This window comes from Nymphalis io, chromosome 28, assembly GCF_905147045.1.
Source record: "Nymphalis io chromosome 28, ilAglIoxx1.1, whole genome shotgun sequence".
In the NCBI taxonomy this organism is placed as follows: domain Eukaryota; kingdom Metazoa; phylum Arthropoda; class Insecta; order Lepidoptera; family Nymphalidae; genus Nymphalis; species Nymphalis io.
Genome location: NC_065915.1, coordinates 862,941 through 885,754, shown reverse-complemented (window position 1 = coordinate 885,754; position 22,814 = coordinate 862,941). Strand labels below are relative to the sequence as shown.

Below are 22,814 nucleotides of genomic sequence, written 5' to 3'. Positions count from 1 at the left end.
TGTTATTGTTGTGTTTTGGTTTGAAGAGTGTGTGAGCCAGTGTAACTACAGGCACACCGCACAAGGGACATGACATCATAGTTCCCAAGGTTGGTGGCGCATTGGTGATTTAAGCAATGGTTAACATTACTTACAATGTCAATGTCTATGGGCGTTGGTGACCACTTACCCTTATCAGGTGGCCCATATTCTCGTCCGCCTTCCTATTGTCTGCTTAAGAAGTTATTTATACTTCTTACAGACCCTGTATTTATGAACAAGGACTATCACATAATATTGGCCACCCTAATTCTGCTCGTTGACTTTTCTATAATGAAAAAAAAATATTAATTAATGCTGAAAATTCAAAACATAAAAGATGTAAAAATAAATGAGTATTTGAAAAATCGACAAAAAAATCACTTCGTATTTATACTTTTCTCGAAATAAACGCGGTTATTATTTTTAAAGGCAAAATTCGAATCACCAAAACAGGATTAGGCTGAACGACATGTTTACTCTCGGCCTTCCTGTTTAAGAACATTGTTCGTAAACATGCAAACGTCAGTGTCAACCTAGCTGTTGTTTGTAAAGCACGCGCGGCTTTGTAGTTTATTCAAAAAAATGAATTTGCCGGTTCGGAAGTGCTATCATGCGGCAAAAATTGCGTTCTTTCTTATATTAGTTGTGACAATATTGAGTTTATTTGAACATTGGCGCGGAGGGAAACGATCAGCGGGTGCTCAAATTTATGATCCGGAAGATGAATACGAAAAAGAAATTTTAGAAGATGAGGCTCGTATTATTCCTGGCTTAGGGGAAGGAGGTGTTGCAGCACATTTGATCGGTGAAGCGAAACGCCTAGGCGAGGAGTCTGAAAAGAAATTGGCTATAAACGTTTACTTAAGCGATCGAATTGCTTATAATAGAACTTTAAAAGGTATGGGCTCATAATTTACAGTTAGGCTCACTGCCGGTTCGATTATTTCCTGTCGTTTACGCTTTAAGCAAATTAATATGATATATTAGGTTCAATTTCTTTTAAACATCAATCAAAATTTATTTCAAGTTTCATAGATTTCATGATTCACACTAAAACAGGATTAATATTGCATTCGATTTTTTTTATCAAAAACATTAATATTAATTATGATTAATACCATGAAATGAGATTCGTTCGTAAGTGTAATAGCTTTATATTATTACACTAAGATTTATTGTAAAATATTACTAGTACCAAATATTACAATGTTATATTTGTTCAAAATATTTGCAAATGATGAAAAAATTGAAATATATCTTACTTCATTTCGGAAATATTTAACGGAATATAAGAAAGTATGTAAAGAGAAATGTAAAACTGCAAAAAATTACTTGATGTTGTATAAGATGATTTAAAAAAGTAGTTTGCATCACCTCTTGCCTTTGTATTGAACCATTTGGTTGGCATGGTGGCATAAGCTCCTAAACTATTCCTTAAAAAGAGAATTCCTTTTGAAAAGCTTTTGTGCATTAGTGCGACATTTATTTGTATTTACTTACTTGTAAAAAGCTGCTTCATTCCTATGAAAAGCTAATACAAGACAATACTGACTGCTTAATATTCTTAGATTATCGCAACCCAGCATGCCAGAGAGTTGTGTATGATGCAGAACTGCCATCTGCCTCTGTTATACTAATATTCCACAATGAACCCTATTCTGTGGTTATACGCACAATATGGAGCGTTCTGAACAGTGCTCGCCGGGACAACCCATGGTTTGCTAAAGCGAATTATATAAACAGAGAAACAGGAAAAACAATGAAGCTGGGTGAGTTATTGTTTATATGAATATTTTTGATTGATTTGATTATTTTCTTGGTGTAATGTAATAAATATCGCATGGGCCATCTAGTTGTGAGTGTTCATCACGGGCTGTAGACATTAGCTGTAAAAAAATTAACCATCACTTACTTCACCAATGCCCTGCGAACTAAGATGTTATGCCACTTGTGCGTTAAGTTACACTGGGTCACTCAAACCAGAATACAATAATACTAAGTACCGCTCCTTGGTGGTAATATGTTATATGCTTAACAGCTACCCCGATGGCCAGAATTCCCTACCACCACAGTGTGTTTGTATATTTTAGTATAAAATATTTATTCACCTATCTAGGTTACCCTGGTCAAGACGAAAGATCTCCATATGTATATTTAAAAGAGATAATCTTGGTGGACGACAACTCCACGCTACCGGAGCTGAAGGGTAAACTTAGTCATTACGTGCGCACGCGCCTGCCACCAGATCTCATACGTATATTAAGGTTACCAGATCGGTGAGTATTTTATTTATTATATAACTTAAAGTTTCTATATCTTTATTTAAATTGTAATAGCCCAACTTGTATAATATGCCCTGAGCAGCAGGCTAGTCTCCGTTGGTATTGGTCGCCGTGACAGAAATCGCTCAGGAGGTCATCATCAATATCACAGAACACGTTATTGGAGACGTGGTCTTCCAAGAAACTTGTCGAGTAATCCTTGATTAATGATGTAATTGATAAAGGAACACTTACTAATAAGTCAAAGATATTTAAAATCAAGTATGACTTCGTGATTACAAAATGAATGGGATAATATAATTAACGGTTTTCGATAGGGAAGAGGACGGAAAGTGTGACCAAGATGGTATGCTGCTGTCTTAGTCGCACTTTCCGTCAGCTTTGTTCGATTCCCTATAACTTTTGGTTTAGCGATTGTGATTTAGCAAATCAAGGGAGTATCCCGCTGTCTCTGTCACACGCCCCGATCATTACTGAACACGATCTAATGAAATTGGGCAGGCGATATATGTATATTTTATATCATAATTATATACCATATACGTGTTATCTTAAATTTAATTTATATATTATTCCTTATGTTTTCTAAAACAAAGTCTTCGAAGTATCATCAGTGAAAATTCGCACAGGGTAGGCGTCACTCGGTCTCGCCACGTTGGTGCTCGTATCGCCATCGGTGATGTTATGGTATTCCTTGATTCCCATTGCGAAGGCGTCAGGGACTGGCTCAGGCCGCTGTTGCAACGTATCAAAAGGAATAGAAAGGCCGTCGTCACGCCAGTCATTGATCTATTAGAACAAGACACATTAGAATATCAACCTGGGAATATTTTTAAATTCGAGGTGATTTCATGTAGCTAGGGAACGTCTGTTTGTTGTTTGTTGTTGGGTTTGTTGTAATCGATATAATACATATAGATGATATAAAATTAAGGGTTGCTTTATTTGTTAGAGCTAGTCGTTGATGTTAATCTATGTAAACGTATTATTCAAAATAAATAAGCGTAGCGTATTTATTTTGGGGCGAAATTTTTGATGTCGTTGTTGAACTTAAAACAAATAAGTTTTGTACTTTTAGTTCAGTTCGTTAAGCCATAATCCGGTTAAAACGATGATGACAATTATATGGTTAAAATCTTGTCACCAGCAATGATATCACTATGCTCTTGCTATGGATTCTAAGTCTAGATGATTGGTAACTGGAATCTGTATTAACCTTTTTCTTCCAAATTATATACAGACGTCTGGGTAGGTACTACCCGTACACTTATTCTACCGCTAAACAGCACTACTTAAAATTGCTGTGTTCCGGTTTGAAGGGTGAGTTAGCCAGTGTAACTACAGGCACAAGGGTCATAACTTCTTAGGTCCCAATGTTGGTGGCGCATTGGTGATTTAAGGAAAGCTTCTTACAGTGCCAATGTATACAGACGGTGGTGAACATTTAGTATCAGGTGGCCCATTTGTCAATCCGCGTTCATATTATAATTAAAATAATATATACTATAATCTAAATAAAAAAAATAGTTTTGCGTTTGTGTGCGTTTAAAAGTATTTAGCATTGGGTGTATTCGTAAGTTACAGTTGATGTCGTTGTTTGTTGTTTTGTCATTGTATTCGTAATTTCTTTGTTGTCATTTTTAATGTAATTTAATTTTATATGTAGTGTAAAAATTTTCACATTATTTCTTCGTTTAAATGTAGAATTATCTCGATCTTACTAAATATATATATATATATATATATATATATATATATATGTATTGTTCATGACTAAACAGTGTGGGTTTAACGAGAGCTCGCCTGGCGGGGGCGCGGTACGCGGCGGGAGACGTCCTCGTATTTTTAGACTCGCATTGCGAGGCTCAGCTCGATTGGCTGAGGCCGCTCCTGCAGCGGATCAAAGACTTCCCTCACGCTGTGGTCGTACCGATCATTGATGTCATCGAAGCTTCAAACTTCTACTACAGCGTCCAAGATCCTGTCACGTTTCAGGTGCCGTTAGTTGGAGAGATTTATTAGCGTTTCCCTCTTTATTGCTTATTTTTCATCTCACTTATACAATGTAAATAATTACGGAACCCAAAAAATGTTAAAATAATCTTTCAAATAAATGCCAAATAAATTACTTATTGTTTACATGTTTAATGTTCTGTAAAAGTACAAGTAATAAATAATTTCAATCTATATTCGGTTTTTAGCGAGTGCTTAGTTAAACACTGTCCTCTCTTTCCGTCATCGTAGTTTTGACATTTGAAAGAAGAAGACAGCATTGTTTAAGTTATCACCGCCTCAATTATAGAAGCCGATAGGATCTCTTATAAATCTGCTTAATTTTAATATTCACACTGTTTAAAGTAAAAAGGCACCGAGTTGTTTCTTCAACACACTTATCAATGTTTTCTCCGATGTCACGTGTCCATTGTATCGCATTGTTTGCAATCCCACTGTTTCCTCTATTGTGTTCGTTGTTGTTTCTTTGCTTTTACGGTTGTTTTTTGTTTAAGTAGAACTTGTAAATATATTTGTTTCACTTGGTTTCCTTTTTTCTTTTGATGTTTTTGTTGTTTGATTTGGGTCTTGATTTCTTAAGCGTGCAATTTAGTATGTATAAATTTTATATTTGGAGTTTAGTATTTTAATAGTAATCGTAAATTACTAACAAACAAAAACAATTTATAAAAAATATATAATGTAAATCTATAAAAGTGATATCGTTACAATGTATTAAAATAAATCTCGCAAATAAAACGCAGGCAAGGTCTAATGCGCGCGCGCATAACGGGCGCACGCGCCGCACGCGGTCACGTGCTCGTGTTTCTCGACGCGCACTGCGAGGCTGGCGCCGATTGGCTGAGGCCGCTCTTACAGAGGATAAGACATAAAAGGGATGCGGTTTTAACGCCACTGATAGACGTAGTCGATCAAACGACCTTTCAGCTAGAGGCCGCGCAGCAATTTCAGGTCAGGCTGAGTCAGGCTCGGAGTAGGTGGTGGCAATATTCTCTAACAGTTCGCTTACAGAACATAATATAATAAAATATAAAACCGACTTCAAATAAAATTCAAGCCCATAAAAACTTTCATCCCCTAGTTTTTCATCCTTTTTTTCTATTCAATTTTAAATGGAATTAAAGAAAAGAATACCCTCTCAAACAAATGACGAAGTTCTGTGGTAACAAGCGTAAACAAAAATATTTAACCGAATTGAGAATCCGGAGGGGGTTTTGTTGAAGTCGGTTAAAACCGTATAACTTATATAGGCATTTAGTTAGCTTGTGCCCGATACTAACATCGCCTGAGCGATAACACGACGGATTATTAAAATTAAATAAAAATGTATTTATTTCTAAAACGTCACATGATACTAGCTAATATTATAAATGTTCAAGCGATTTTGTTCCTTACTCTTTCAAGTATTAAGCACTCAAATCGATCATCAGGAAATTTTGCATACACGTTGTCAGGAGTACAGAAAGAGCGTAAATAAAATAATTGATACTTTTGGTAATGTTTAACCAAACCATTTAAAATTACGGCATCAATAGTCTTATTGTTAGGAAATTGATGTGCGAATTAATACTAATAGTGGGAACACGTTGGTAACTTTTAACAATGAAGGAATAGCGTGACACATATGACAATGAGCGTGACAATGTTTAAATAGTTCAATATTTAAATGGCTTATTTATTTATGTAATCAGTGGACATACGACATTCTAATCTAGTAACCCAGTGTTGAGATATGTCACCGTCAAGCCTGACACCTGGGGCCGTGGACGCGTGAGATCACTGCGTGTCCTATTTTAAACGGCTCTTAGGAGAAAAGGTCTGTCGAGCTTTGAGCGGAGCACAGCATGAAAGAAGTCGCGGATGCATTATATCAACACGATCTCACAGCCTCTCGGATCCGTGTCGAAGACCGGCATCGCAGTTCTTTTAATGGGTATGAATCCCACATAACCTGGTATCTTCCTCAAGGGACCGTGTACCTTTCTGAAGGTTTCCAATGCGTGGAAAACAGTGATATATCACCGTATAATTGAAGTCAATTTATGATAAAACTACGTAAGATTGCAAACTGTCAAATAATTCATTTACTTTACGTTAAAACGCAGAAAATTTCAATAGTTTATATTTAAATTTTAGTTTAGGGCTTCAAGCGTCTAACTACAGGCACATGGGACATAACAACTTAGTTCTCAAGGTTGATAACGCATTGGCGATATAAGAAATGGTTACCAATTCTTCTAGCGGCAATGTCTATGGGCAGTGGTGACCTCTACTTATACACAATGAAAATGAGAAAAAAAATACAATTTAATTCAATACCGTAACATTACGATTTAAAAGTGCTTTTTTATTTTGATTAAATAATAGTTGCGTGTTTAGTTTTAACTAACGGATTGTATTACGTATATTATATATTGTACATAGTTGACCTATTATATGCTTTTACATAGTTAGTTATTTATTCGGTATGCACGAAGTAGTTTTAGTATAATTAATTGGGTCAATAGTTTTTAATTATATTGCACTTGCATGATTATGTAAATAATACGTAGATAATGTATATAAAGAGAAATCTTGGTAATATGGTGTCAAAGGAACCTAAAATTTTTTCTCCTCTCCAGGTAGGTTCCATTTCCACAGGTTCCCAAATGAGGTTCCAAGTTCCCCAAAGCAAAGCAGATAATTATTTAGTGTAAGTTACTTGGTGGTATCTTTGTGCAAGTGGGTAAGTACCACCTACTGATCAGATATTCGACCGCCAAATAGCAACATTTGGTATTTTTGTGTTCCGGTTTGAAGGGTGAGTGAGTCTGTCAGTACAGGCACAAGAGACATAACATCTTAGTTCCCAAGTTTGGTGATGCATATGTAAGGGATGGTTCATATTTCTTACAGTGTCAATGTGTCAAAGCGGCCCACATGCCCGTCCGCCAAACAAAAGAGAATAATAATCAGGACACCAGTAATTTACCATAATTAATAAAATATTTCATAATAATATTAGTTAAAAATTTATATTATATGTATATAATATTTAAAGCCCAAAAAAAAGTAGTGTAGTATAAACTATACTACATATATTATATTATATAAAACCTTCTTTCGAATGTCAAATCATTGAGATGAGAGAAAGAGAGCAATCAACGTTCAATCTAAACTTCCGCTGTTTCTAAAGCTATCTTTGTCCTAAATCTTTTTGTTTTATCTACAACTTTTATACCAATTAATCCAACGATGCGTAGGTTGGAGGTTTCACTTTTATGGGACACTTCACTTGGATCGATGTTCCGGAACGCGAGAAGAAAAGACGAGGCTCGGACATAGCACCCACTTGGTAAGACTGTTGTATTTATTCGTACTTGTGAATGTTTTGGTAGTTAAGATTAGAATTACAAAATGTTGATTATTCCAATAAAAAATATTATATTTAAGTCAAAGTAAAACAAATTTTAGCTGAGAGGGTTGCGGGAGCCGGGTTTCTTTCTGAAAGTTTCCACTGAAAGAAAAAAAAAAAACAGACAGACATTTACAGTTGTTACTTAAAAAAAATATTTATTTGTCAATAGAAAATGTAAAATTTATTGGTTAACTTCTATTCATCTCTAGGTCACCAACAATGGCTGGTGGCTTGTTCGCTATCAACCGAGCCTACTATTGGGAGCTGGGAGCTTACGACGAACAGATGGCCGGCTGGGGGGGTGAGAATCTGGAGATGTCGTTTCGGATTTGGCAATGTGAGTTACCATTAAGTTTATTTATTAAGGCTTACCAACAGTTGTATACACCGAAAACAACACGCAATACATTAAAAAACGCAGAATAGCTTAACAACTATAGGTCGATACCGATTGTAACTAAGGATACAAAAGAGAAAAACTCACTACAGCAAAATCAAAATACTTCATTCAAAATTGAAGCATTACGCTTGATCATTGATAGCAAATCCATGTAACACTAAACATAAATAAAATTAAACTCGATAATAACAATAGAAGAATATCAGAAAAAGGAAAAAAATCTAACAAACATATGTATATCTGAACATCATATATAAACATCATTGCACAATAAAATTATAAGTCGAGATGGCCTAGTGGTTAGAACGCTTGCACCTTAACCGATGATCGTGGGTTCAAACCCGGGCAAGTACCAATGAATTTTCATGTGCTTAATTTGTGTTTATAATTCATCTCGTGCTTGACGGTGAAGGAAAACTGTGAAACATGTGTCTAATTTCATTGAAATTCTGCCACATGTGTATTCTACCAACCCGCATTGGAGCAGCGTGGTGGAAAAAGCTCCAAACCTTCTCCTCAAAAAGGAGGGGAGGCCTTAGCCCAGCAGTGGGGCATTAACAGGCTGTTACTGAACTTACTGAACAATAAAATTAAACTGCACAATTTATAGAGGGTATATTATCTTAAATATAAAATCAAGACAAAGACGAAATCTTGGATATGTCGAATCAGTAAAAAGGTTTCATATTTTATATAAATGTGGGTTTGGGGCCCATTGTGGGTTACCCACTTTCAACTACTGCTCCGCTCCCGTGAGTCATAGCGTGATGTTATATGTACCATATTCCAACCACAAAAGGAGATAACTGGTGGTAGGGCTCTGCAAGCTCGTCTGGGTAGAAACCACCCACTCATCATATATACGCAAAACAGCAGTACTCGATATTGTTGTGTTCCGGTTTGAAGGGTGAGTGAGCCAGTGTAATTACAGGCACAAGGGACATAACATCTCAGTTCCCAAGGTTGGTGGCGCATTGGCGATGTAAGCGATGGTTAACATTTCTTACAATGCCAATGTTTATGGGTATTGGTGACCACTTACCATCAGGTGAAGTTGCTATATTTATTTGTTTATCTTTACTTCGATTGGAATAGGCTATAGTTCTTTCGCAATGAATAATCTAACTAAGGATTATTTTTCCACACCTTTCAAAGATGAACTCTTGATTCAAATATGAATATCTGGATATCTGTGTTAATGACTAACTCCATTTATCTCATTTGCCGTAGGTGGGGGTACCCTGGAGACGATACCGTGTTCTCGCGTGGGTCACGTGTTCCGCAGCTTCCATCCCTACGGTCTGCCCGCTCATACGGACACGCACGGTATGTATACTTGTATGTCATTAAGTATTAATAATTTCAAAATTTGGATAAGGTCGTACGTACCGTAATGGGACGGTAGAAATGAGTCCCTATTGACAAAAATATATTATACATTTTTTTAATTAAATAAATTAAAAAACACTCATGTTATTCGGGATGATTTATTTTCTTATTGTACACCAAAAGAGTTACAGAACCATACAGTTTTAAACACAAACATAAAAAAACAAAAACTATTAATGTACAAAAGGCGGTCCTATCGCTAAAAGAGTGATAACTTAAAGGTTATCTGGAAGAGATCACTATAACCTAGCTCAGATCTCGTCAGTAGGAGTACGCGTAACCGTTGGTTCACTCGTGAATGTGCCGATGCTGTATCAGCTAAGCAGGCGGCATATCGCAAGTGGATCAACGGCTGCATTAGCGGGGCATCTAACATTGACTCACTGAAAGCAAACTACAATAAAAATTCCAAGTCCTGTAGAAAGGCATACATGAGAGCGGATGCACAGCGCATTGTACAGATTAGTCATAATCTTGTTTCGCATCCTAGGGGCTCCCGTAGCTTCTGGCGTCTGACCAAGTCTGTGCAAAACAATTTCTGCCAACCTTCGCTGCCACCGCTCAGAAATCCGGACGAATCGCTAGCTCACAGTCCGCAAGAGAAAGCTGATCTCCTGGCTAAACTCTTTGCCGATAATTCCGTCATCGATGATTGTAGTGCGCTGCCACCTACAATACCTTCATGTGGCCATACGATGCCTGACATCAAAATCAGGCAACGTGATGTGCGTGCGGAGCTGCAATCACTTGATGTACGGAAAGCTAGCGGTCCCGATGGAATACCAGCCATAGTGCTGAAGAAGTGCGCAGCGGAGCTGTCTCCTGTGTTAACGCGCCTTTCCAACTTTTTCTCTCTTCGGGATGTGTGCCGGAGGCTTGGAGAAGAGCTAATGTGCAAGCGGTTCCCAAAAAAGGGGATCGGTCTGACCCGGCAAATTATCGGCCAATAGCTATCACCTCAGTACTTTGTAAGGTGATGGAACGGATTTTAAACAACCAACTGATCCATTACCTAGAAGATCACTGTCTAATTAATGATCGTCAGTACGGGTTTCGACCAAAACGGTCTACAGGTGATCTTCTAGCGTACGTAACACACCTCTGGGGTGAAACTATCGACAAGCATGGAGAATCGTTGGCTGTCAGCCTCGATATCTCCAAGGCTTTCGACAGGGTCTGGCACAGAAGTCTTCTCTCTAAGCTGCCGGCATATGGTTTGCCTGCTCAGCTATGCACCTGGATTGCCAGCTTCCTACACAAGCGTAGCCTTCATGTTTTAGTTGATGGTTACGCTTCACAATTCTATGTAGTGAATGCTGGGGTCCCCCAGGGATCTGTGCTATCTCCGACACTCTTTCTTTTGCATATCAATGATATGCTCTCTCTTGGGAACATACATTGCTATGCAGACGATAGTTCAGTGCATGGTGGGTACCACGGACGCGCAGTAGCTGGGCGGGCGGAAATTGAGGAGAGGTGGAAGGATCTTGTCATTGAACTCGATAGGACATTAGAGCTCATCGCCAAATGCGGCTCTGATAATCTTGTTGAGTTTAATGCCAAGAAAACACAGGTATGCGTTCTCACAGCGAAAAAGTCAGCATTTTCCCCTCTTCCCTCCCTCTGTGGTACTCCGCTGGTGATACAAAGCAAAATCGCCATGCTGGAGATCGACGTTCGCTGCGACCTTAGTCCAAGGGATTACATCGAGGCTGTTATAAAAACAGCTTCACGGAAACTCGGAGTTCTGAACAAGGTGCGGCGTTTTTTCACGCCACAACAACTGTGCCTGCTGTACAAAACACAGGTACGGTCTTGCGTGGAATATTGCTCGCACCTTTGGGATGGCTCCGCTAAGTACCTACTTGAGGCCTTGGACCGGCTGCAGCGACGTGCCGTACGCATTATTGGCGACGTAAAGGTCACAAACACCCTTGAACCTTTACAATTGCGTCGTGAGATAGCAGCACTGAGCGCTTTCTATCGATCACGGCGAGTGCTCTGAGGAATTATTCTCTCTAATTCCTGCTTCCCCCTTCCTTCTTAAGTCCACGCGAGCTGGTTCTCGATGTCACCGCCTAACTGTGACATCAATTCCATCGCGCACAAAGAAATTTGGCAACTCCTTTCTTTGTCGCACTTCCAAAAAATGGAATTCCTTACCAGCTCACGTGTTCCCCTCCTCTTACAACCCGGGTTCCTTCAAACGAGGCGTGAAGAGGCATCTTGCGGGCCGGCAAGGCGAAGGTGGCTAGTGCAGAACGTTTTTCCCATCTGTACTGGCCGTCGTCGCGTTTGGACTCTACTACCACTTACCGTCAGGTGGAGTAGTCATTTGCCCTCCCGGCAAATATATAAAAAAAAAGTGAAGGACATGAAATACACCGTGACATGATAATGTAAAAAATTCTAAAGATACCCCGTTTTGCTTCCCCCTTCCTTCATAAGTCTACGCGAGCTGGATCTCGATGTCACCGCCTAACTGTGACATCAATTCCATCGCGCACAAAGAAATTTGGCAACTCCTTTCTTTATCGCACTTTCAAAAAATGGAATTCCTTACCAGCTCACGTGTTCCCCTCCTCTTACAACCCGGGTCCCTTTAAACAAGGCTTGAAGAGGCATCTTGCGGGCCGGCTAGGCGGGGGCGGCTAGTGCAGAACATTCTTCCCGTCTGTACTGGCCGTCGTCGCGTTTGGACTCTACTACCACTTACCATCAGGTGGAGTAGAGTCATTTGCCCTCCCATATAAAAAAACCCAATACATATACGTCCAAAATTATGGTAGAATAAAAAACTCATAGTTGCATTCATTGAAAACGTTACACCCTTGAAACGTAGAATGTGATCCTGGCAATAATCTTGCGCACATAACATTAATATATGTAAATTATAGACGGACGGCTGTGCAGACACAATACATACATACATTTGATCCTTGTACTGTTAAATTACATAATGTATCGATTTCCTATTATATATAAACAGCAATACATAGTATTGTTGCTGTCCGGTTTGAAAGGTGAGTGAGTCAGTGTAACTACAGACACCAGGGATATGATATCTTAGTTCCCAAGGTTGGTGGCCTATAAACAGCACAAAAAATATATAATTGAAACTTCTCTTATGTTAAGATTGATTATGATATACATGATAAGTGATGTCAATGGCTCAAGACTTTTAAAGTCAACTATAATACTATTTGTATTCAAGGCATAAACACCGCGCGTATGGCTGAGGTCTGGATGGACGACTACGCTGAGCTGTTCTACCTGCACCGACCTGATCTAAGGGTAATATATAGTATCCTCAAATTATATATGTAATTTATATATTATCTGTCCTATACCTCCGAGCCTTTTCAATGAGCGAAGAAGCTTTAGTCCAACAGTGCATTAAACTTGCAACGTTACTTTTTTACCGGGTGATCGATTTGATTGATTTAGATTCGTCATATATGTCAGTCACTTGTTCCCCAGAAAAACCCCAAGATCGGTGACGTCACCCACCGGCGCGTGCTCCGCGAGAAGTTGAAGTGCAAGAGCTTCCAGTGGTACCTGGACAACGTGTACCGGGAGAAGTTCGTGCCCGTCAGGGACGTCTTCGGATTTGGCAGGTCAGCTGGTCGGGCTCGTCTGTCCTTTTTAAGAATTTACAAGAAGATATATAGCTTGGCCAACACATTGCTCGAATAGGTGGTCGGAAACGCATTTGGCAGAGTTTAACTATGATTGAGTTTTTATATGCTTAATTTTTTTTTTCAATAATTCCTAGAGGTCAAGGAAAATATCGTGAGAAATGCAAGTTGCATGTGTAAGATGAAATTCTGATAATTAATATAAAATTTATAAATAAGGAGTTCGTCGCTAAGCTCCTGTTGTATTTGGAGACTCATCTTTCCGTAAATAGAAACTACCGTTTACCATTATGGAGTTACATAGTTCTGTCTCGAGGGGCGTCGGAGCTGGAGCCGAAGTGGGCGGATGCCAGAGGTGCCACCCTTAGGAGGTCTCATGGTATCAAATCACGTTCCGATGGGACCCCTCAGCCGACCCGTCGAAACCGTCAGGTTCCGCAACGCGCGCAGCGGGCGCTGCCTGGACAGCCTGCAGCGCGACGGCGAGGCGGCGGCGCTGGGCGTGTACGCGTGCCACGCGCGCCTCCAGCCCACGCAGCACTTCGCGCTGTCGCTGCGCGGGGAGCTGCGCGACGAGGAGAAGTGCGCCGAGGTGCAGTACGCCAGGTGAGGCCGACCGTCGCTGGTCATCGTGCTCTCTCAGCTGTTCACTGCTTTTTTGCGTTCTCGTTCGCTCGTAGAGGAGTCCAATAATGTTGTATCGTTTGATCGTGTATTCGTTGTTTATGTATTTTTTCCCAGTTATGCGAAAAAATAAGAGGAGCATTAATTAATGGGTAAATAGTGTCTAGTTTTTTATGTTTATATGCTGAATAATATTTGAATTCAAATCCTCAGGAACCAGGGCGAGATGGGCGAGGACGTGACCAGACGAGTTCTGATGGTGACGTGTCACGGAAAACAACGTGGACAGGTCAGTGGATGTACTGAGGACTACCTCGTGGGTCTCGTGGCTTATCAGACTATACCGAAGTCCTGTCGGTCAGATTCTGTCTTTCAATATAACGGTACTACACATATCCCGCCCCTCAGCTTGGTTTATTAAGTTGGTATGTTTAAAAAATGTGTTACTCGGCTGGCACTATTCAGGAATTAGGTGCAGGAGCTAATCTAATATTTGATATAATAATATTGTTATATATGATTTAAGAAATGGCGCTACCTGCCGAGCCGCCAGCTGCAGCACGTGGACAGCGGGCTGTGCCTCAGCGTGGGCGTGGGCGAGGAGGCGCTCGCGCGGCGCTGCCGGCGGAGCGACGCCCAGCTGTGGGACATCGACTACAGCGAGCTCAATGACTTCCATCTCGATGGTAACTTACACTTGTGTGCGGTAGTCTTAGTAATCACAATGACGTATATACTTGCATTGTTTATCTATTCAACATTAGCTTAATTATAAATTGAATAAGACTTTTCTTGCTATCCTTACTAACAAAAGTACTGTTCGCAGTACACTTAACATCGAGTACAATTAACTCTATGTTAAGTTCTATCATTATTTTGTTATTTACGAAATTAAAGGCATATATACGAGTATATATACATGTTTATTTGTATATGTGTATGAGATTAACAGACCTCGAACCCATTTAACCAATTACAATGAAATTTGGCACATTAATTTACACCACCCATATATGTCTTGTAACTCTACTCGGCGCTGTAGGACATCAACTTGTATACCGATAAATCGATCATCTTTTGTTACAGATAACCCAGAGCCTTCCGAACAAGAAATTAAATTGCGAAAACTCAGAGGACAAAGGTATTATATAAATATATGTACATATATACTCTGTGCGGTAATAAAGAAAGCACTAAGTAAAAAAATAATAATTGCGAAACACAAGAGCTAGGTGTGGAAGGAGACTTTAATTATTGGTTTTACAAATAACACTTGTTGAAGCGAACGACACAAATATAATTTTATTTAAATTTGATTTCAGACGAGTCTCCCGTTCTCTCCTCTATCACGAAGAATCGAACTCCACGCGCCGTCACAAGCACAAGCACAGGAATAAGCACAAGAAGAGCAAGAAGAACAAGTTCATACTGAAGCTGGTGCGCGACAGCAACAACACGGAGGAACATTTGGAGGTGGACGTGTACTGCAAGCACAGGCGGCTGTACCCGAACAATACATTCGTGAGGGACCTGGTGACCATCCTCAATGAAAAGGACATTAAGGTGAGCTATCCTCAGCGTCTTAGCTGGGGGGGGGGGCGTGAGCTTCTCTAGCAAGATTTGGATTTTGCACAAATTTTGGCACATATTAACATAATTTTAATTTTTGCCTCTGACAAGCACAATCTTGCCTGATGGAATGTCAATAAACTAAGCTATCGTTTGACAACGTATAGTTTATATTTTTTATATAGTGTTCACCTCTTGTTATAAAATGTATGCCTGTAAATATCTTTCCTTTCGATGGGAAGGTATGAGGTTTCCCCCCTAAACTGCTCCAGGCGTATAAGTATGGCGAATTTTCATCTGTAGGTTTTCCCGCGTTGTTTTTCTTTACATCAGAGTATGATATGAATCATACATACGAATCATGCGTACGAAGATTTAGTGGTGTTTTACGGCTTTAAACTTTTCTTACTACCTGCGTTAGTTCAACAATGCTGTCCTCTTCATTCAAATGTCAAATCAATGATGACAGAAAGAGAGAAATTAGTGATTCACTAAATACATACTAACTCATCTTGGCTCTCCTTTTGGTACGTGAATTAGCTAGTAAGTGACTCAAAAAAAAATACTAGATACATATAATTTAATCTTGTGGTTGTAAATATTCATAGCATTTGTTTTGTTGGTATAATTAAAGGTGGTCAACAACGGTCGCGTGTTTGAACACAACAAGGTGTCGGCGCTGGTGAAGAGGGAACGTGACCACACACCCGAACCCCACCATGACGACCAGGCCGTGGCGAGTGATGTATGTAGACAGTTCATGTTGCAAGGTAGAACGGAGATTACTAGCGGTTATATCGTCCCGTTCCCGTGTTCGAACAGGGGACGTATTGTCTTTTTTTATAATTTTAATTAGATAAACCCCCCCCCTCCCCCTTTAAGTTGTGGTGAGCTCCTACCATCGAGTGGTAGAACATTCTCACGACTGCTTTTCTTGACCAATATAAAATTAAATAAATAATTAAATATTCTAATACGATTTATTAAGCCTTTATAAAATCAATATTCACAAACAAATGTTGATTTGATTTGTAGAAATCACAAATGAAACGCAAACGGAAGAAGCCAAAGATCCAGCCGCTCGAAGACGCGAGCGCCGTCGACGTCGCCAACATCGCCGACATCGCCAACGCGCTCGACGCCGACGCCCCGCGCGACCTCGACAAGAAGATCATCATCGAGGACTTCGTGGAGGTCACGCCCAAGGTCACCACTACTGTACGTACGAGATGCATTAAACCTAGCACGTAAAACCGTTACTCTGCCTGAACTCTATCTATCTCTCTTATATAAATAGGCAAAAACAGAAAGAAACAGTTCAATTACTTTTTCTTCTCTGTTTGTCTACTGTTTTTTTTTTGTCATAAAAAAATTGCAATTAAAACAAATATTCTCTACTTGATTTTAAATTAATATTTATATATTTATTGATTCAAACAACTAGCTTGTGTATATATAATAATGTCGAGTATGTTTTCCCAGCGCGCGACGAAGAAACGCCAGCGCGGGCGGGCGCGCGGCGGGCGGGGGGGGAGCGCGCCGCGGACCACGTGAGCGCTTTGGCTTATTAGCTCGTATTATCTGTGGCAGCACTCTCGTGACGTACGATCATAGATGTTGGTAGTGTGGGAAATGGTAACATCCGATGATATGGCCCTTGTACATTTAATTGCACTAGCTCACTCACCTTTTAAATTAAAAAGCAATATCAAGATTTTCCTGAACAAAAATTTTTAGAAGTGTAGGTGAAACTTCTTAAGCGAGCTCGACGCTTAATTGGAGGGGAGTTGTTGTACCTGTATATACCAGTTGTTATAGCGATCGCCTAAACGGTATAGAAGTTGGTTTCCAACAGCGCCATCTAGCGGCGAGTTACGAAAAACAGATAAAAAAACAGATATACATCCATATTTATATGTATACATAATTATAATAATATGCATATAGTTTTATGATATTTCAACATTTATATTTCAAGGACTGCTGTTTGGGAGGACTCGATGCACGTCGAGACCGTCGCTTCGGTGGAGGACACCCCGATGCTGGCCAGCGTTGAGAGACGAGACGATACCAGCGAGAACTGGCACGTTGGTATGTATCTCCCTGACAATATGCTGACTATCTGTCTCGTTTGCGACACTGGCGACTCTTTTCACCCCCTTAAGAGGAGCCCCTTAAAAAGAGGCTCAGGAGGGGCAGCGCATTGAATTAAATATAATTGTATGTAAATATTTGTTGAAATCAAATCTATCATGTAATTTAGGAGAAAAAGACAAACCAACGAACAGACGTCAACGTGACTATGTAATTTTAATACATACATAAAAATGTATGACAACCTTTAATGTTTAAGTAATTATGTATTAATTATTAAATTTATTACCAGGTAAGGCCAGCTTCCGTCGGAATAACACACACAGCACAGAACACAGGCGAGGCTCCGAACATATTTATACATCGGACGAGGTGAGTGACACTCAGTTAGATGACCTGATGAATGATGATGACGCACCCAATTTGCTTAATCTGTGTTTACCATTCATTTCGTGCTGGTGAACCCAAACACTGAAGTAACCTACATACAAGTAGTTACTCTTGTTCTCAAAAGAAGTAAATAATTAAATTAATACATAATTTACATACTAATGGTGTAGTAAATAAACATTTACTGGTGGTAGAGCTTTGTGCAAGCTCGTCTGGGTAGGTCCCACCCACTCATCACCACGATATTCTACCGCAAAACAGAAATGTTCAGTATTGTTGTGTTCCGGTTTGAAGGGTGAGTGAGCCCGTGTAATTACAGGCACAAGAGACATAACATCTTAGTTCCCAAGGTTGGTGGCGCATTGGTGATGTAAGCGATGATAAACATTTCTTACAATGCAAATGTTATGGGCGTTGGTGACCACTTACCATCAGGTGGCCCATATGCTCGCCTTCCTATTCTATAAAAAATAAGGATAATAATAATTTTGGTTTCATGGAAAATCATGCATTATTTTATTAACATCTGAATTTGCCAAAGTTATAAGGTTATAAATATCCGTGGAATTTTATTATAGAAAAAAATATCTTGCCCACAGAAGGATGTTATTACTTTGCGGATGCGGAAACTTGGTGTTTCAAGTTTGTCTCACATTTCATGTTTTATCCAATTATTGTCATAATTTTCTTACAATAAAATATTAACGACATTAACATGAGTGAACTTTAGAACGATTACAAAAGAAACAATATTTTTATCTTTATTTTATTGTAGGTTGTAAGTGGTACCACCGTAGTCGCGCCGGTGAAGGTGGTGATGAGGAGCAATCTCACCTTCAACTTCGGTGACGAGTTCTTCCGCTGGAGGAAGCGCACCGCAGACGATGTCGCGTAAGTTCATTATATTACTTATGTGTTATTATATGAGTTTATATTTTTGTATTGAAATAAATACTGACTGACTGGCAAACAAGTCATGTGTTAGTAGTACACAACCGCCAGTAGACATTGGCACTACAAGAAATCATATCAATCATATATATATATCAACCGTTCCTTATATTGCCGATACATCACTCACCTTGGAAACTAAGATTTTATGTCTCTTTCACTTGTAGTACACTGGCTCACTAACCCTTCAAACCTCGACGAGTTAGTTAAAATAATTAAAATCAATATAAACAAGAAAGCCATTTTTCTTTAGTAATGTTTTCTTTATGACAATATTTGGTAGACATTGTTCTGTATGTACCAATATGTACATGGCAATCGCTCGAACGGTATAGAAGTTGATGTGCTGCAGCGCCATCTAGTGGCGAGTTACAAATATGTAAATAGTAAAAATCAAAAATCTTTATTCAATATAGAAGCGTTACACTTACTTATTGATTGTCATAAATCTACCACAGTTTAAAAACCTTATCCATAAAAAATACATACAAGTACCTACTTTCATAGTTCTCAAACAGATATACCAACATTAATATACACATACATATTTATAAAATTTGATGGAAAAAATAGATTTACGTAATTAATAGTAATTTATTTTGTATATATTACAGTAATTTGCTCGGCGAGCTCATGATACCAGCAAGCACGTACACACCCATCCGCAGTCGCGCTGACACTGACACGGAGCAAGAAAAGAAAGAGAGCGAGCGAGACGGAGATACGACGAGTGAAAAGGATAAGGAGATTATGTTGTCGGGGCGGACTGACGTCGACTCATCGGAGTCGGAAAGCGCGAGTTCTGATTGATATTTTATTGTTGACGATTTTAAAAATAATTGTGTATTTTTAGCTGTTTTAGTAAAAATGTATATATTTAATTTAATTTAGAACAGTTGTTTATATTTATTTTATAAAAACAATCTTTCGAATTATATTATAATAATAATATTTGTCGTGCAATATAGTTAGTTTGCAAACGATATTTGGTATTAACAGCGGCACAAAATTATCTAACGACGCCCTTTCCAAATGACATTTTAAACGTGACATATATAAAGTGTGTGTCAAAATGGCGTCGTTTTATTTAAAGATTGCCGCTTAAAATAATTTTTGTTCTTAGATAAGTACAGTACTTTTAACAGTTGATTAAAGTTGTATGTATTAGATTTTTTCTCTTCGATAATTATAAATAAGCTTTACATGGAAACTATGCCGTCCTATTTAGACTTGTATTAAAATTGTCTTATGTATGTATGTCATATACCTTTACATTTATTATTATTTACTCTATGATTGTCTAATTGTTCGTTATCTGTGCTTGTTTTGTGGGTCTGGGTGGTACTACACCGTTTGTCTATTTTACGGTTAAGTGTTGTTTTTTCGTTTGAAGGAAGTCAACTAGTGTAGACAGTTCCAAGGGCCATATCGTGGAGGTAATGGTTGGTGCTGTATTGGTTTGGTTTATATACTTCATGTAGTGTCTATGGTTAAAGATGACGTTTTACAAACATCATCACCACAGCTAAGCATAATCCTGGACATAGGGTTCTCCCGAGGTGCGCCAAAGTTAGGGGCCCGCTACCTTATTCAGGTCATCGGTCCACCTGGCTGCATCTGGACGCCTTACGCTGCGCTTGCCAATCCGCCTTCTCCACTCTAGATCTCGTTTGCTCCAACGGCCATCAGTCCGACATACGTGACCAGCCCGTTGCCACTTCAGTCTTTATTCTCGTTAGCCCATCAGTCGGATAAATTCTTTATTGTGTTTCGTGTATAGATTGCATATTAATTTGAGTGCTATTCTTAATCAAATTCTAATATCTGTCTGTCAAAATAAAACCTAGAAACGCATAAAATTACATAACGAATAATTTACTAATTTTTTAGGTCTTCTTCACATATATAAAAAAAATCGTTATAAATACTATCTTTGTTATGTTTTAACACATTTTCCTTAATTAATTTTTATTCACTTTTTTTACGTCGCTTTCTCAAATCTCCTCTTAATTTCTGATTGTTTTACGTGTAATTCATTTCATGACTACCTCTGGAAGAGGAAATGGTAGTGGTTACACTTCCGTGCCTCGAAAAGCACGTAAAGTCGTGGTGCTGCGCGTGGACTTTGTTTGTCTGTATTTGCATTCTATAACATCTCTCTTTTGACACTATCATATTGTTAGAACGCGCCCCCCCCCCCTCCCTTAATTGCATATGATTGGTTCTCAGTAACTAGAATTAAGTGGAATACTATATGAATAGGGAAAGCCGAGATGATCTAGTGGTTAGAACGCGTGATTCTTAACCGATGATCGTGGGTTCAAACCCGGGCAAGCACCACTGAATTTTCATGTGCTTAATTTGTGTTTATATTTCATCTCGGGCTTGACGGTGAAGGAAAACTTACCGGCATTGGAGCAGCGTGGTGGAATAAGCTCCAAACCTTCTCCTCAGAAATGGAGAAGAGGCCTTAGCCCAGCAGTGAAACATTCACAGGCTGTTACTTTACTAAATATATATATTAGTTACACATAATAATGGTGCTCAATTGACATAATATTATAATAAGTTAAGTTTTTTTTGCGATTTTTAAACTGTTATATCGTAAGTCTAAACGTTTAGTTATATTTGTGGGTTCGAATCGAGCTTCTGTGCTTTCATGCGCATATATTTATAGATCATATCTTGTTGGGACGTGAATAAAACGTGACAACACCTGCATATAAACCCGAAAGTGAGTTTGTTTGTTTGTTACGCTTAGCTACTCGAGCGATCATCATGAAATTTTGCATACATGTTTTCAGAGGTATAAAAAACACCACCCCCCACCCCAGAGTGAAACATTTACAGGCTACATTATCAAAACCCGTTCCTATTTTTAACGCATCGTTATTGTTCATAAGTGAACGATAGTTTTTGAGTTACGAGTTACGAGCCGTTAAAATCGTTCCAATTCACCTATACACATACGTATTACACTTACGAATTGAATTACGTCTTGCAGACAACTGTACCATCCGTAAGGAAAACAAATCATGTCTTAAATACAGTAACGGGGCAGTAGTATGTCTTGTGGTTTTGAGATCACTACCTTATGTACTTAGAAGGTATACGTAGAAAATGTTAGCGGGCGAAAAATTGCGTACGTACACTTGCGTGCAATTTAATTTTTATTTAGTGTAAGTGATTATTAATTTTAAAGTTTTTAAAACGAATAGTGCTTTTAAACATAGCGATTGTCTTTTCTGAATTTATATAACATGACAATGAAATTATATTATTACTGTGAGATTAATACATATCAATGTAGAGGTTGAAATAAAAATTAGATTTTTCTAGAAGTTTTTTTTTTGTGTTTAGATTTTCAATGCGTGTTTGGACATTGGTAATAAACTTGTAAGACTGAACTGTTTTTTTATTTATCACCTCAAACCGACGTTATTGAGAATTTATTATCTTTGATTAGGAATTACAACCGATGATTGTCGGCTTAAGTCCAGACGAAGTTTTGCCATGTCTTAACTTGCTGAAGCTGCTGCTTTATAAAGCAAGGAAATCCTTCAAAAAATACATTCCTTGGGGGGAATGTAGGGTTTGTGACATAATTACCCATTCAAACGCCTGTGATGCCCTTTACATAAACCGAAGTAGCTAGTTTTTTTTTTATAGAATAGGAAGGCGGACGAGCATCTAGGCCACCTGATGGTAAGTGGTCACCAACGCCCATAGACATTGGCATTGTAAGAAATGTCAACCATCTTACATCGACAATGCGCCCCCAACCTTGGGAACTAAGATGTTATGTCCCTTGTGCCTGTAGTTACACTGGCTCACTCACCCTTCAAACCGGAACACAACAATACCAAGTACTGCTGTTTTACGGTAGAATGTCTGATGAATGGGTGGTGTCTACCCAGGCGAGCTGGCACAAAGCCCTACCACCAGTGCAGTTACCTGATGGCCCTGGGTAGATACCATCCACTCATCACGTTTTCTACCACCAAACAGGAATATTGAGTATGGCTGGGTTTCGATTTAAAAAGTGA

The 22,814-nt window shown here is 38.9% G+C and overlaps 1 protein-coding gene across 2 annotated transcripts; it reads left to right on the top strand.

Moving 5' to 3' along the window:
• The first annotated feature begins 566 nt into the window (after positions 1-566).
• LOC126779279 (polypeptide N-acetylgalactosaminyltransferase 1-like) lies at positions 567-22,169 on the top strand. 2 transcript variants are annotated; one of them, XM_050503253.1, is made up of 21 exons: positions 567-919; positions 1,590-1,790; positions 2,138-2,297; positions 5,060-5,267; positions 7,559-7,650; positions 7,923-8,050; positions 9,344-9,439; positions 12,717-12,796; positions 12,983-13,119; positions 13,573-13,746; positions 13,978-14,053; positions 14,291-14,450; positions 14,851-14,905; positions 15,087-15,327; positions 15,968-16,078; positions 16,369-16,551; positions 16,816-16,883; positions 17,312-17,424; positions 17,720-17,799; positions 18,593-18,708; positions 19,383-22,169. In XM_050503253.1, exons 1-21 carry the CDS (start codon positions 604-606, stop codon positions 19,576-19,578), a joined length of 2,991 nt encoding a protein of 996 aa, XP_050359210.1. In that variant the 5' UTR covers positions 567-603; the 3' UTR covers positions 19,579-22,169. The 2 variants fall into 2 exon arrangements, with proteins under 2 accessions (XP_050359210.1, XP_050359209.1); XM_050503252.1 differs by lacking the exon at positions 5,060-5,267 and adding an exon at positions 4,085-4,298.
• The last annotated feature ends 645 nt before the right edge of the window (positions 22,170-22,814 follow it).

Bases quoted from the DNA above. Each gene is read 5' to 3' on its own strand.
- LOC126779279 (XM_050503252.1), top strand. From the start codon at position 604: ATGAATTTGCCGGTTCGGAAGTGCTATCATGCGGCAAAAATTGCGTTC. The intron at 7,651-7,922 runs GTAAGACTGTTG...ATTCATCTCTAG, and splicing joins TCGGACATAGCACCCACTTG to GTCACCAACAATGGCTGGTG. The intron at 16,079-16,368 runs GTATGTAGACAG...TTTGATTTGTAG, and splicing joins ACCAGGCCGTGGCGAGTGAT to AAATCACAAATGAAACGCAA.